Source organism: Quercus lobata, chromosome 7 (genome assembly GCF_001633185.2).
Source record: "Quercus lobata isolate SW786 chromosome 7, ValleyOak3.0 Primary Assembly, whole genome shotgun sequence".
NCBI lineage: Eukaryota > Viridiplantae > Streptophyta > Magnoliopsida > Fagales > Fagaceae > Quercus > Quercus lobata.
The window spans coordinates 42,998,688-43,014,913 of NC_044910.1; the positions used below are offsets into that span (position 1 = coordinate 42,998,688).

A 16,226-nucleotide genomic window follows, 5' to 3' on the forward strand; every position below is an offset into this window, starting at 1 on the left:
ATATGACAAATATTCTGAAAGGAATCCTTTCTTCCGATTTTCACAAAATTGCTCTCAAAATTTTACCCACAGGCTTCATCTTCCAGTGATACTGTCGACCCAGAACTGCCAGACCTGGCATCTAGGGACGACACCGTCGGCGTCGGCCCAGCTGAAGCAGCTCGTTTGGTGGTTGTGCACCGCCACCATGGCCAGCACCACATGGACTGGACCGATGTAATGATTGGTTTTTCACCATAACAGCATAGCAGCATTTTTCATCGCCACTACTATATTCCTTTTCCTCCTTACCTTAAATTCGTCACCTGGGCTATTTATACAATTTTCGTCTTCGCCATTTTTAGCTGCCATTGTTTGTAGCTTTGGGTTGAAAAAATAATTAACTATATATGGGTTAGACGAGGATGCATGATTATTACCTTGAAATTGTGTTGTGTTTGAAACTTTGCACCCGACTGTGTGTGTAGAAAAGTGGCGCTCCACGACGTGTTTCTGAGTCTCTATCTCAATAATATCGTAGGAAAAAAAAAAAAAAAACAAAGAGAAGTACTAGTTTACCCTTTTTGGAAGTTGGAAAGTGACAATAAACCCATTTGGACTGAATCTTGTTAATTCCTATTGGAATTTTAGGGACCTAAACTCTTCAAATTCTGTCTCATGCTCACACATACCAATTGTACTCTTTCAGTTTTTAGTTGATACATGTACTAAAAAATTGTTAAAAATATTATCTTGTTAAATTATTATACCTGGATGTGAGTTTTGCATACAGCACAAAGATAGAGACTTTTAAGCCTCTCGTTATGATGCAACTGTTGGATCCTATATAGTGAGGATGGTAATCTTGTTAGGGTGGTACTCATCATCCATGACGCTGGGAGAGAATAAAATCCAACGTTAAACAATGTGTTATAGACTCCTTTATATCTCTTGAAAAGATATATATGTTTTTCAAGAGATAAGATATATCTAAAAAAACACAACTCTTTAATATAACTAGCTTTAACGTTTGATTAATCTCTTGTGTAGATTGGTGAAGTAACATCATCTACCAAGTAAGAGTTATTGTATGAGTGAGGGTGCACCATATTATGGTATGATCAATTATTATTTTTTTACACGAACAAAAACTACTTTCAAAGACTTAGCATATGTTTATCTAAATAAATGATCACATCAATACTGAATAGCACCAGTAAACGAGTAAAAAAAAAAACTGCACAAGCAAAATGACTGCTGGATCTGTTTCTTGTTTCATAGATGATTAGTTCTTGAACTAGGCAAGCACATATGCTGCAGTAACTAGCTCTCTCACAAGCACACCAAAGTATTACCTCTCCACAACAATTTACTAGCTAGAGACAAAACAAAAAAGAAAAATTATTATATGACTAGTAGATTTGCAAATTAGTGTGAAACTCATCATTTAAGCAATTTCATTTCGGCTATACTGTGAACTTTACTATTCTGTTCTGTTTGATTTGACTCATTTGAGGAGAGATTAGACAAACAACAAATTTCCAACGTATATTATATAATTAATGGAGGAGCTGGTGACTGATGCAGGTGCAATATGTCAAAGTGATTATTCAAACTTTAAGTCCATCACTGCAATGTGAAGAATCAGCAAGAAAAATAAACTAAGTGAATGTTTGGGTACTGAATTTTTTTTTTTTTAGCTCCGTCCAATACTTATCAGTATGGGTCCTGTGCACTGTTTATGAGACTCACAAATTTCTTTTTTAAACAAAACTTTTATTAAAAATAGGTCTCATGGCATTATTAACATATTTAAAAATTATTTTTCTACAATATTTTCAGTTTTCAGTAATAAGCGATATCCAAACAGACTCTAAGTGTGAGATTGGATAGCACTGAATGCGGTATCCAAACATATTTAGTGATTTTTTTGGTAATTACATTTTTATTTTTTTTTTATATTTTTTTTCTAAATACAGATTTTTAAACTCCATTTGTTAAGTATAATTCATTTTAAAAGGCTGTAAAAAATTACTAAAAGTAAACTGTAAACAATAAAAATAAAAGCTGTCACAGACATTATCAAATGCTTCTTCACGAAGGCGCAACTATACAAGTAGCGTTTTTATACCGTGGTTCAAATTCCTTCAGCAACGTAAAAGCGCGCTCCCAATTTAGGGTTCATATCTTTCCCAAAACGTCTTCGCCAATACTCCCAATCAAAACGACCAAATTTTTTGCGCAGTCCCTCTTTCTCTCTCTCACTCACACTAACACTCACACACACACGAAGAAACTCTAATGGCAGACCACGACGAAGACTACGCTCGCTATCTCCAAAACGTTGATCAACTTGCCCCGTTACAAGTCGATTCCGGTGCCGAATCCGAAGAAGAAGAAGATTATGATGATGAAGAAGAAGAAGAAGAAGAAGAAGAGGAGGAGGAAGAGGAAGAAGATGAGCAATGCAAGCGGAGGAGAATCGAAGGAGGAGGAGAAGCTTGTTCGTCGAACGGACTGGGAAGCGTCGAAGGCTCGCAAGATAATGAGTGGAATCGGAGTGAAATCGACGGTCTCTTTTGCTCTATTTGTATGGAAGCTTGGACCACCGACGGTAACCATTATATCTGGTTAGTACTCGCCTCCCAATTCTTACTCTTCTTTGAGCCCTATATTTGATGAATTTTCATTACCTTCAATTCTAGGGTTTTACTCTAATTTTGTTGCAACCTTTCAGTTACTCACAATTTTGTTGCTATTAGCATAATGCACAACCGACATTATTGATTTAGTGGTAAATTGGTGTAATCTTGAATTTTGGATTCATTGGAGTTTATAGAGACATTTATTTTGGTTAAATTTGATAAATTGATAAGAATTTTCTGATGATGTGATTGTATTGACTGTTGAGTATCGCCAGATTATTGTTTATTCATAGTACATTGGAGAGGAATTTAAGTTTCATTTGGTACATTGAAGGTGTGTATGTGATCTGCCTTAAAGTGGCGGCTGGGTGTCAAAGACTTGGTTGATTTCAATAAGGCCTTATTGGGGAAAATGGCTTTGGAGATATGCTCAAGAGTGAGGCATTATGGTGGAGAGTGGTGTGTTCCAAATTTGGCAGTATGTTGGGGGATTGGTGTTCAGATGGGGGTTACAGGAATGTATGGGGTAAGTATTTGGAAGTACATAAGGGCAGGATGGGATAAATTTGTTGGCTTCATTAGTTTTAAGATGGGAGGATGGAACTTGAATAAAGTTTTGGCATGATTCCTGGTGTGGGGGGCAGCCGTTGAGGGAGAGGTTTCCTGTATTATTTCGGATAGTACATGACAATTATTTCGGATAGCACGTGACACAGAGGCTTCGGTGGCAGATCACTTGGTTTTAGCCGGAGAGATGCACCGCTTGGATATTAGTTTTATTTGAACAGTCCAAGAATGGCAGTTGGAATCCGTGGTAATCTTTATGGATCTCATATATTCTAGTATGGTAAATTGGAGTGGCATGGGTACAATATGCTGGACTCTCTCCTTCAAGGAGCATATTTGAAGTAAAATCTTATTATAGACTTTTACAACCCTCACCTCCATCTTCTTTCCCTTGAAAAAGTTTGTGGAAGCTAGAGTGCCCAGTAAGGTTGCCTTTTTTCTCTGGACAACGGCTATGGGAAAAATTCTGGCTATCGATAACCTCAAAATAGGCAGGTGCTTGTTATTGACTGGTGTTTTATGTGCAAGTCAACTGGTGTAACTGTAAATTATTTGCTTCTTCAATCCCCTTTTGTTCATGAATTGTGGAGTTTGATTAATTGGTCATCGCCCTGTTTGGGGTCATGTGGATCATGCTGAAAGGTGTGGAGTAACTTCTTCCTAGTTGGAAAGGAAAGTTTGGTAGAACAGGCAATAATATGATTTGGAATGCGATCCCACATTGCCTCTGGTGTATTTGGTGTGAGAGGAATGCAAGGACCTTTGAGGGACAGGAGAAATCAGTGAATGATCTTAAGCTTTTTCTACTCAATCTTTATTTGAGTGGATGAATGCTTCCCCTCTCTTTTCTTTTGATAATATGTTTGCTAGTTGTTCATTTCATGCTTAATGTCTATTTACTCTGTGTACACGGTTACCTCTATGAGTTTCATTAATAAACTTTTACTTATCAATAAAATGATTGTTTAATCATAGTATAATTGTGTTGTTTGAGGACTGCAGTTGTCTTCCTTGTGGGCACATATATGGCATGTCATGCATCAAAAGATGGCTACAACAACGAAGAAATGCTGGGAAGGTATTGTCTGTTATATAATCAATTAATCATGACACCATTTACATGAATTAAATAGAAAGAAGCTTCTTCCTTTTCTTTTTCTTTTTTGATATTTATGTTTGTATTTGTTGTTATTTTTTATTTTTGATAATTTTTTGTATTTGTAGTGTCCTCAATGCAATAGGGCATGCACACTGAAGGATGTAAGGAAGCTTTTTGCATCACGGGTTGTTGCAGTTGACGAAGAATCACAAAAGGTCACGTGAAATCTAGTGGGGTTGTTATTATATCAGGAGAAACTTACAATATTCTTAATCTGAATCCATGGGCTGTTTTTGTTTGCAGAGGATTCGGTCACTTGAGGCTAAATGTGCATCTCTTGAGAAGAAGGTAGGAATTTTTAGTTTGATATGGTTTGCTAAGACATCCCCTATAAAAGGCATAGCCATGTAAGGATCTAGTTTCTAGTGGTCTTTGGTTGGTTTATGGAGCAAGTATTTATTTTTGTGCTTTATTATGTCTAGGATGCTAATTGGTGGAAGAAGGAATCTGAATGGAAGAAAAGAGAAGATGACTTGCGTCGGAAAGTAAGCCAGTTGACAAAGGTATGCTTGATTTTATATGTCTACTTTTTTATTGTATACATTGTACAATAGAGGTTGAGCCTTGGTGTGGTGGCAAGTGCCTTCCACCAAAAGTGATAGCTCACAGGCTTGAGTCCGGAAATCAGCCTCTCCGATAAATTGGGGTTAAGGCTGCCCACCATGACCTTTCTTAGACCTTGCATGAGTGGGAGCTTTATACACTAGGTACGACCCTTATTGTATTCATTGTACAGCAAATTGTGTATCGGAATAGTTCGATATGCTTTGGTGCTTCTTGTGTGGAAAATATCAGCAGTCATGTTTTATGTGCTTTCACTACATTTCTTGGTGTCATTCTGATCACAATGTTGCCATTGCTCAAGTTCTCCATCTCTTTTCATACATCTGTAGTTTTGTTTAAAACAATTATTATTAGCATTGCCTTAGGAAGCGGTCATTCACTAGAACTTTGTATGATTTGATGTTTGCCTTAGGCAGTGTTCGTTTCACTGCTTCTGAAGAATTTATTGATTTTTTAAACTTAAGAATGTAATTCTTTAGGAGCCTCTCTAGTGTACTTGAGCGTTCTCCTCTTTCTAATAAACTGATTATTTGCTTACCAAAAAGATAAAAAAGGAAGTAGTTATGTCATACCTTTGATTTTGTTTTGACCACCTTTACCAATATGCATTTTAGACTTGTGTTCTGGTGAGCTTTGTGGTTGTCTGCTCTATGTATTTGTTTATTTATCCAGGATTTGTGTGCATTATTTCATAATATTAGGGATTATTGGGTGTATGTTAAGTATTCAAATGAAAAGGACTGAGGTTGCAAACTGAATCTGCGCTTTGTTAGTATTTCCATCAATTGAGTTGCAAAGAGCTTACTAAAGTGTTTAGGTAGTATAGAGTTTACCTTTTGTGACTGCCTGTGTGTCTTTATCACTTTTGGTTTCAAACTCTGCTTTGTAGAGGACAACTGATTTGGAGCATTTATTAGGAGATGTGCAGAGCAGAGAATCTAGATTAGCAAATGCCTCTAGATTAGCAAATGCTGGTGGGCACTATCAAGGAAGTCCTGTATTTGGTAAGCATCTTTTAGAATGTAAGATATATGATATATGCCTTGTGAAATTCAAGTGTAATGTTATATATACAGATTTTTACATGTTATGTATTTATAATGTATTGTTGTACACATGTATGTTGAATAAATAGATAAACACTCTCCAATGTAATTTTATGGTTAGGTCATTCATCATTGATGTCTGCATTGGAGCTATGTTCTCATTGTTTTAGATACCCTTTCCCCTACTGTCAAGTATCAAATCTCTTTGTACTCACCAAATCTTGTAAACACATCTGTATGTTGAATATATCTTGTAGGCAACAACTTTGGCTCGACTTTTTGCGGACAAGCATCTTCTTGCAGTTTCATATTACAGGTGTGCCATTTCTTGCTTTCTGTTATGCTATGTTTCCTATCCTCTCTCAACATGCACCAGAGTTATTAGACTATAAATAATAACCAATAAGAAATTTTGTTAAAGAAAAGATGAAACCTCAACTATGCAGGATGTCTAAAAATGTATTTTATTCAACATACATGGAGTTTTACATTTAACCAGGTTGTAGACTTTTTTTTTTTTTTTTTTTTTTTTTTTTTAATTTTTATAATCATAGGTAATAGATATTTCATTAAAAAAAGTACATCTTGCTAGGTAATAGACTTTTTATTTTTCTTTTTCTTTATATAACATCTCCTTTATCTTTCTATGTTTTATTTGTTTTGGAATCTTTCTTTGGCATCTCTATCTCTCTCTCTCACATGCCATAAGGACTGAAACTTACTTTTGAAGCACAACCATTATATCCCAATGTATGAGGAAAAAAAAATGAATTTATGTTATCTCCAAGGTTTTATTTTTTTTATTCTCTTTTTATGATCATATGGAGAAAATCCGATGATTACATGGCTAGTTAGTGATGTTCAGACTTTTCTATTTAAGTTTGTGATATTCAGTATTTTCAGTCATCTATGAAATTCGAAAATAAATAATCCCTTCAAGTTCTTTCAGCATTAATAAACTACATGCAAAGTTGCCATTAATTGAAATGAGGAAATATATCACGCGCTTGTCAGTTATCACATAAAAAAATTGTTGTCTATTTCCTTAATCCTTACCAAATGATTCTCTCTGAGCAACTTAGAATCAGTAATGCACAATATATCCAACCCAAGAACATAAATCAATATCGAATTACAACCAAACCCAAATATACATGAACCAAATTCAAGCACAGGAAAGATTTCACACAAGTAGACCAAATTCAAGCACAGGTTTGGAATTGCAAGTTACAGCGTGGTAAGTAATTGTGCTTCTGCCTGTTATCAGGTGACAAGCACATGATATGGTTCCCTTATTGAAATCAACGACTTGATGGACAGGCAACTGATGCTGAAAACATGAAGCTTATGAGTGTTCTTGTTTTCTTTTTTTTTGTTCAGGGTGGTTAATAATATTTGTAAATTTATTCCATGAGATAGTATCTTCTTCTTTGCTTTGAATTGAGCAAATGTTTCCTCAAGTAATTTTTTGTAGCCCAATTAACCTATGCTGATAACATGAAGCTTATGGGCGTTGTTGTTTTATTCTGATGTTCAAGGTGGTAAATAATGTTCATAAATTTGTTCCATGAGATAGTATCTTCGTCTGTGCTTCGAATTGAGCAACTGTTTCCTTGAGTAATTTTTTGTAGCCCACATAAAATTAACTTATATTATAAATTTCTGTAGAAGGAATTCCAGGTAGATGGAGCGCGTTTAGTCGATGTGGATGCTTCTAGCCAAATTTTGTTAATCGTGCGAAGAGTGTCTGGGATAGATGCAACACCTGTACTTACCAAAGTAAAGTTTCATGACATAAATTGTGGTCTTAGTAATATTATATGCATATTTTGGACTTAATGGGAACTGCTCCTTAATTTTGCAATTTTGTTCTTTTGAATATCATTTTGCAGATAAGCTTGATACCTCCACATGAAAAACAAGATATCATACTTCCTTCTTATATGAAAGTTATTCGGGACCTACGTATTTGTCCTTCTAATGGTAGCCTTGCACTTTTTGCTTCACTAGGGAAACTATCAGTTCTCAGGTGTGACCTTATTTGTATAATCTGTTGTTTTGGTTGTCTTCTTTAATCTCTTTCCCAATTGACTTGGTTGTTCCACTTTTTACAGTCTGGAAAGCAACAATATCATCCTTTCCTATAATTTACCGGTAAAAGTTCAATCCATCAAGTATATTCTTGTTAAATAACCGTAGGTCTTGAATCTCTTGATATCAGGTTGAGCTCCCATATTGTCTATGTGGGTAGAGGCTTTTGGTTACTTTTAGAATCCTTTTCCGTTAAAAATTCCCTGAAACTTATTGTTGCCTTGCTATTTTTCACTAGAAAAGGCTTGTTTTTATGTGATTTGTCCATTTGTAGGAATGCACAAACCCAAAATTTTAAGTATAGAGAACTTCATTCAGGGAGATAAATTAAATCTTTACTATGTGGAACCTTCCCCAACCATTAATGACTATTCCTTTGTTGAGTTGGTAGCTACATATTTATGTGATATTCTTGGTTCTGGGAATGTTGCTGATAGTTGCAGTAACAGTTACAGATCCAGTGCACGTTATATTCTACATGGACATTGATGAATATTGCATGGTAATAAGTTCCTCAATGAAATTTTTTTCATTGTGGATAATGGGGAGGGTAATTGATGTGATGATCTCTATTGTGTCTGACTTGATTATGCTCTATTTAATCATGAAATCCTTTTTCAACATTGAGTGTAGTACGAGGATGGGTGACCTCCTGGGAAGTCCTCATGTTGCACCCCTTTATTTTATTTATAAAAAAAAAAAAAATCCTTTTTCAACATCCCCCTTTCACCCCTCAAATCCTGTGGTTCTTCAATTGGTACTCACCTAATCATTGGGTTCTTTCCAATATTTTGTATCTTTTAATCCACTGAATTTCTCACTAATACATTCAAGCAAATATGTTGGACATATCTCAATTTCCGTCTGGCAATGTTTGAACCAGTGGAATTGCATGCAATAATCCCATCATTCATAGAGACTAGGAGTTGGGATTAAAGGTGGGATACAGATCTGGTTGAGTTGGATCAAGCTTGCTTTGAGGTCAGACGTGAATAAATACTTGATGCCACATAAAATGTCAGGTGCACTCATTCTAGCAAGTTTTAATAACACAATAAAACTTCCCCTTCACTGTAGCCCCTTTATAAAACTTAAACCATCACCCAGTCTATGTTCCTTAAATGGGCTAAAGGAAGGCTTGGATCTTGGTCTTTAAATTTTGAGAGTATGAAACCTTGGCACAGAGCTATTTTCATTGCTTGAATATGAATACATAACTCTATTAATTTGAAAGATATTTTAAAGAAACAGTAGTCAACTACATTGCCTTTTAAGCTGGGCAGTTCCTTCTAGGCTGAAAGTTTAGCTTGAGCTGAACTTAGCCCAAGTTAGGCACGGTTGACTAGCTCAAATTTGGGGCAAGGAATTTCAGTCTTTAGATTATGCCTGCTCAGCCTAGTGGGTTGTTTCATTCAATTACTATAATGGAGTTGTAGTGCTATAGTGATGCTGCCAAATTGGCTTTTAATTTAATTCTCTTTCATGTTTTGTAGAATGTGTCTATTATTGATACACTTTGGTTGCATTTGGGATTTGAGAAAAAGTTAGTTTATTTTACTTTTTAGCTTATTTTTGCTCTTAAAGTGGGTCCCATTGCAAAAAAGTCAGCTTTTAGCCTTTTTTCTACATGCTTTAAGCAAAAAGTTTTCAGTTTCAGCAAAATAAGCGGTTTTCAAACAGACCCTTTATGTAATCTCTTCCTCTCACTGTCTCTCTCTATATGTACACTCCCCATATGTGTGTACTCTAGGACTTTTATATTTTCCTTCACTATTTTCTTTCTGTGAAAAATGTTATCATTGGTACTAATAGTAAGGCATGTACTTCCAGGCTGCTGCATGGTCATGTTCATGGGATCTCAATAGCTCGCATTACATATATGCTGGACTGCAGGTATGAAATTTAAGTGAGTTTATTTATGTTGCGAACCTAGGTGACTTATGCTGATCTTTTACATTTTTCCCTTTTTTGTAGAATGGCTCACTTTTGGTGTTTGATATGCGCCAAACTGATGGGCCAGTTATTTCCCTGAATGGCCGGTCACACCATCCTGTTCATACTGTACACTCACTTTTACATAGTTCAACTCTTACTTCCGGTGTTAGATCTGTCCTTTCTGCTTCGTCAATTGGCTTGTCTCGGTGGAACTTTGATGGTTCTGAAAAGGGGTAGGTTGTTATTATTTTATGCATGTAAGCTTTGAGTTCTTATGAGTGCCAAACTGTCAAATTTCACTTCTTCCTTGTTTTATGCATCCATTTATGTCCCCCCCCCCCCAAAAAAAAAAAAACTATATTTTTTGCATTTTAGAAACGTGTGCTTGTTTTGCTTGATCAGAACTTTTTTCTGCAAATGCTTTATCAGAACTCACTCAGGAAGAAACTTTGAACCTTTGAATAATTGCAGAAGTGTGGTGGTCGAGCTATAGAGCTATAAAATAAAAAAATAAACTTTGTCTTTTCATGCATCCATTTAGATCCCCCCCCCCCCCCCCCTTTTCTTCTTTTTTTAATTTTAAACTATATCTTTTGCATTTTAAAAATGTGTGCTTGTTTTGCTTGATCAGAACTTTTTTTGGGCAAATGCTTTATCAGAACTCACTCGGGAAGAAACTTTGAACCTTTGACCAATTGCATCCAAAATCCTCATCTGATATGGTCTATTGATGGGCCCTGGCTTCTTTTTTGTATAAATAGTCAGACTTTGATGTCATCACAAGTCATCTAAGGTCTAGTGCCTTTGCAATAAGAAATGGAGTTATGCATACCCTATTGGCCAAACAATTTAAATAGTATTCTATCATTTAATTCTTGAGGGCTGATGAAGGGAATTTATCTTATTATTTTATTAGTCTATATCAGTATTATGTGATGGTTTATTCTAACAATTTTACAATTGATTCTTATCTAGGCCATTTTTGGTTCCTGAATCGGTTAATCAAGGAGTTTGTATATCCCTTTCTTATTCTCCTAGCAGTGATGACATTGTTGCTTCATATCGTCCCAAAGTTGAGATGCAGAATGAGATGGCTATTTCTCAACCTTCAATAATGCATTCCCAAGTTATTGGGCAAGGAGTTCAGGGCTCCCATGTTCATTACAAGGAAGTGGGGAGCAACTGTTTTCAAAAGTTGGGTTCTGCATGTGCCAATGTGAATGAGAGTCGAATACCAATAAGATCTGCAATCTTAGACATAGAAAATCAAGGCCGGATGTTTGCATCTGGGGATGAAGTTACGCGCAAATTGATCTTGCAAGAGTTGCCATCTTTTACAGTTCTGCAACATCTTAATACACAAAAGCGTCCTATTCGAGATATGAAGTACACACATGCCATCAGCCAAGGTTTACTTAGTTGTTTAAGTGAGGATACACTGCATCTTTTCGGTACCAAACTCTCATGAAAAAGGTAAGCTGATTAAATTCAGTTTGAGTGAGTTATTAATATTAATATTATTGTTATTATTGTTTTCATTAGCATCATTGTTATTATTATTATCACTATTAATAAATTTGGACTATTATTTTAATTCCTGACCAACCTCAAAACCAAAAAAGTAAAGAAGAAAACTTCTGGCTACTGCTGGTATTCTTATAGTATTACTTAAGATTTACTGTAATTTTTCACCTCTTTAATGGTGCAACTTTTTTGTCAGTGTGAATTAATATTACAATAAATTGGGGTTGTATTAATTTGTTTACAAGCTACTTAATTTTAGTTCATTCATGGCTTCTTGTTATGGATCTAATTAGTAATTATCTAAAAGTATTATAATGTTGGTATTCTTTGACTGTTAAACTGATCCTACCAAAAGTGTTCTACATGAAACATCCAGTTTAGCATCTTATGTTTTTCAATAAGCCCTGGTGACCTGTTGTTACCTGTAGAATACATAATTCCTGTTCTGTTTTATGCATATTATTTTCAAGCCTGTTCCATTTTTAATTTGTTTTAGAAATGAATCTTGTTGCTTGTAAAGAACAAAATTTATGAATACTTTTTTTCTTCTCACTACAATTAGTGGTCATTATTACTTCTTTAAAAAAAAAAAAAAAATAGTGATTATGGTCTTTTTTATTTTTAACAATTAATGTAAGAATCCTGAACCCCCATAAGTCAGTAGCCATGGCGGGTTGAATTTTTAAGCCTTCCCCCTAAATGACATGGTGGAGAAATGGTTGTATTTATATCTGCATAACGAGTGCTAACTCTTGTTCTACTCACTTGACTTGCGTTGCAGGCTCCTAACTTGTCAAGAGGTGATCGACTGACATTTTTGGCTTATACTAATGGAGTAATTTAGGTCGATCGCAATCCAAATTTACAATAGGATTTTGTAAGGTTCACTTACTTCAAAATTGTATTCTTGCACATATTTATTAATAGTAAGATTCAGACGAAATTTTTAGGTAGCTTCTTAAGTAATGAGCTGCATTGTATAGTTACTTGTTATATAATATTTGTAGGTTAAATTTACTAATTTAGTCTTCTAACTATTGGTTAACGTTCAATGATCTCTTAATTATTAATTGCTTCAATTTGATCCTCAATAAGATCAAGTCAATTTTATCCTTTCGTCTTCATTTTTTTATTTATTATTTTGTTAACCAAATAAAATGCATAAAAATATTGACTTGGTCTAAAAAACAAATAATAAGCCAGCACTTTTTTTTTCCCTTTACTTTCTCTCCCCATTTTCTTCCCTAACTAACCCTTTCTCACCATCATTGGGGTGGTATATGGTGTTTTCACTGCTCTATTTACTTTTAACTTCTCACCGTTGCTGTAGTCACTACTCTTCCTTGTAGGTTGACTTCACTCAGAAACCCACTGTCAGCCACCAATCACAAACCTAGCTAGCTGCATCTCAGTCATAGCCAGTGGAGCAGCCTTACTAAAACAGATAAATCCAAATACTATCGATTGATTGGGTCTTCATAACAGGGGCAACAAAGTCCTCTAATTTTCAAGATTAACAGGAATCTATACCATTTTGGATAAGAATCACAACCAAACAATGAATAATCCAACATAAAACGGAACTATTAAGTAGTGAGTTTCTAATATTCCACATCAAGCCAACCTCTCCCATCAACTAGGTAACCAAAAGAAGAAAAAAATTCAAGAGCTAAAGCCCGCTAAAACCCCCAATGCTGTAGTGGTGGAGTTTGGATCAACCATTGAAATAAGGATAGCCTAATCCACCGATTTTAAATTAGATGGATAGGATTTTAGGTACTCCAAAATGGAGCTATCTACCGTAAAAGAGAATCTTATTCTAAATTAATCCATTTGTTTAACTATTTCAATAGTTAAGATTGTCCTTATTTACCTTCCCTTTCTCTTTCCTCCCTCAAACCATGGTACATAGAGCCAATAGCCAAGTAATACTCCAATCTTTCTTGGTCAGTTTCTCCGAACAACAATAAGACAGAAGAAAAGATGAGATTGAAAAAAAAAAAAAAAGGTTTATTAGTTTCAAGTAGAAACGTGGGGGCGAGTTTACTTGATACAATATTGATTGTGGCCTCTTTGCTGAGCCCAGTAACTAGTTATGCTGACCGAAGAAAAGCCGAACCAGGCAAAGAAGTGCTATTTGTTTTATTCAAAGCTATATAACCTGGCCCACTTGATTAAATATTGGTTGTGGCCCATTTATTGAGCCCAGTAACCAGGTTTTGTTGACCCTAAAAAGAAAAAAAAAATTCCGACCTGCCGGATTCGAACCAGCGACCTAAGGATTACCTGTTAGGTTATAACAACTACAGTCCTCCGCTCTACCAACTGAGCTAAGGTCGGATCATGTCAAAAGCAACACATTATTTTATAATTAATTATCACTCGCTCAAGACGTGAATCATATTCATAGAATCATAGCGTTGAACCGTTAATATTCTGTCAGCCGAATTTTGCAGTGCAAATGCTTCCACTGAAGTAAAGATGAAACAATATACACAAATAGATGGAAAGCCAATATATATCATACCCTAGGCCATAATTTGATGTTGAATCTGGACAAATTTACAAAAACAATATAAATACTAAAGAAATCTCATGCTGGCCAAGGAATTTACAAACAGAATATAAATACTAAAGAAATCTCACGGTGGCCAAGAAATCCTAGAAAATCCTAAGAAATTAGTCTAGAAAATAATAATTTTTTTTTTTAAATTGAGAAAATTACAAAAATCAAATCCTATGAATTATAGGGAACGTCACAAAAATATTACCATTAATAAAAAAAATTAATTATATTATGGAAGCCTAAACAAAGGGATTTACCCAAAAAACGGCATAAGTTAGGATCATAAAGTTACGAGTTTTCATCCTCGTGATGATTCTTTCATGTCACCAAATTTCATATAATTCTACTGTTTGATCTAAAAAATTTTACTAATACTTTTCTGCCTTTCAAACTTTTTAAGTTTGTTGACAGATTGTCTTCTATTCAAATGTTTTGGTGTATGATTCACCAAACTAATAAAAAAGAAAGATAGGAGAATTCCACCTGCAGAATTGGTCTAAAAAAGCATTATCATGTCCGGATAAGCTACCTATTAGTTGCAACCACCAATGGCAAAATGCTACTTTAAAATATTCGTTCAATCACGTGTTCCTTATATATAAAACAGGAATAGAGAAATTATAACTTTAGAAATAAAAGGATTACTTTTGGGGAAATTTTGATCCTAAATCTCCCGTTCAAATCCTTTTTCAATCTTTCCAACTTGAAAGTGGTATTAGATTATTAGTCAAAGTGTCATATTCATAATAGTTCTCAAGAAAAAAAAAATTATCATATTCATATTACTTCAGACCCCATTGAAGACATTAATTCAAAGAAAATACTTACAAATGAATCTGTTATGCTTATAATTTGGTTAATTATAAATTAAAAAAGGGAGGTTTGTATATATATACACACATAAACTTCAACTCCCATGAATTTGGAGTACAAAAAATATTGCTGCAAACACTGTTGTGAAAAAACTTCGAATAAGATTTTTATTTTTATTTATTTTTGATGTGTAATGTTCTAATTCTAACGCTTTAAAAATGCATTATGGTAGCCAAGAGGATAATTGACTTGTTTGTTGGGAGGCATCATCTTTGTAGCTGCAAAAACCGAATATTTCAAAATCAAATCCTCATAAAATGACAAAAGAAGAAGAGAAAAGGGTGAGAGAGGAAGAGGATTTGGACTTTTTCTTAGCCACATCTACTTGTTTGAAGACATTCCATCATTTTCTGTTTCTTTAAAGTTCAATAGCTCCCCACCAGCGACCCCATGTAATTCATTGGCAATAATGGGCTTATATATATGTCTTCTGCATTATTGTTGCTCAAAGCATCTCTAATAACATTCAAAAAGTCATATTGATTGGGAGAAGGAATTTAGTAATCATGTTATTCTGGCTTCAGGGCTGAAAAAATTATATTATTATGATGAGCTACTTCTTTTTAGTGTTGTGAAATTTTGTGCTAAATTGCTTGGCTCCCTGTGAATTGAATATGGGCTCACAAGTCACAACTATGGTTGCTAAACATAGTCTCGGGATTTAAGATTGGATAGTAATTTTTTGATAAAATCACAACAGTACTTAGACAGTTAGATGAAAAATTTATACAATATAGGTTTATGTTTAGACTCTTACAAAACTTACCAAGTACATATATTTGCTCTTTGTGGCATAAATTTGTCATTTCTTCTACCAAATGCATATCAACTAGATATGTGTAATGGTATGATTCAGGACGTTGAGGTAAGCAAATATAAATATTGGAGAAAATAATAGTAATAATTAAGCATCTTTTTATTAATGATTATGCGATACAGTGCGCATTCTATTCCCTTCTATGTTATTGGATTTGCATATTGAATTATCTCAACTTTCACTTCTGAAAATAAAAGCAAATGTTTTTTTTTTTTTGCTTATTATTCTGAATGTACTACTACATACATACATAAGAAAAATGAAGACAATGTAAGGACTATCTATATTTGATCTTTGACCACAAAAATGAAGCATGAAAGTAGTACCAATAATTATCGCCCTAGAGCTTGTTTGATGCTCAATCTAAGTTCTTCTTGCGTTATTATGATGGAAAATGTTAAAACTATTACTGATTTTTTTTTTTTTTTTTAAATCTTCCAAATTGATTTGACATCTTTTT

General features: G+C 34.5%; 1 protein-coding gene and 1 non-coding gene across 2 annotated transcripts; one reads left to right on the plus strand and one right to left on the minus strand.

The window, feature by feature from the left end:
* The first annotated feature begins 2,092 nt into the window (after positions 1-2,092).
* Positions 2,093-12,531, plus strand: LOC115953313 (E3 ubiquitin-protein ligase RFWD3). The gene is made up of 14 exons (XM_031070916.1): positions 2,093-2,609; positions 4,194-4,269; positions 4,416-4,505; positions 4,594-4,638; positions 4,773-4,853; positions 5,804-5,918; positions 6,218-6,276; positions 7,629-7,739; positions 7,853-7,989; positions 8,075-8,114; positions 9,882-9,944; positions 10,026-10,219; positions 10,962-11,459; positions 12,292-12,531. Exons 1-13 carry the CDS (start codon positions 2,281-2,283, stop codon positions 11,452-11,454), a joined length of 1,833 nt encoding a protein of 610 aa, XP_030926776.1. The 5' UTR covers positions 2,093-2,280; the 3' UTR covers positions 11,455-11,459; positions 12,292-12,531.
* Positions 12,532-13,757: 1,226 nt separating this feature from the next.
* On the minus strand, positions 13,758-13,850 carry TRNAY-GUA. Its single transcript has 2 exons — positions 13,814-13,850; positions 13,758-13,793 (listed from the first exon to the last, which is right to left on the minus strand). It is a non-coding gene; the product is annotated as a tRNA-Tyr (tRNA).
* Between the last annotated feature and the right edge of the window lie 2,376 nt (positions 13,851-16,226).

Bases quoted from the DNA above. Each gene is read 5' to 3' on its own strand.
- LOC115953313 (XM_031070916.1), top strand. From the start codon at position 2,281: ATGGCAGACCACGACGAAGACTACGCTCGCTATCTCCAAAACGTTGAT. The intron at 6,277-7,628 runs GTGTGCCATTTC...AAATTTCTGTAG, and splicing joins CTTGCAGTTTCATATTACAG to AAGGAATTCCAGGTAGATGG. The intron at 10,220-10,961 runs GTAGGTTGTTAT...ATTCTTATCTAG, and splicing joins TTTGATGGTTCTGAAAAGGG to GCCATTTTTGGTTCCTGAAT.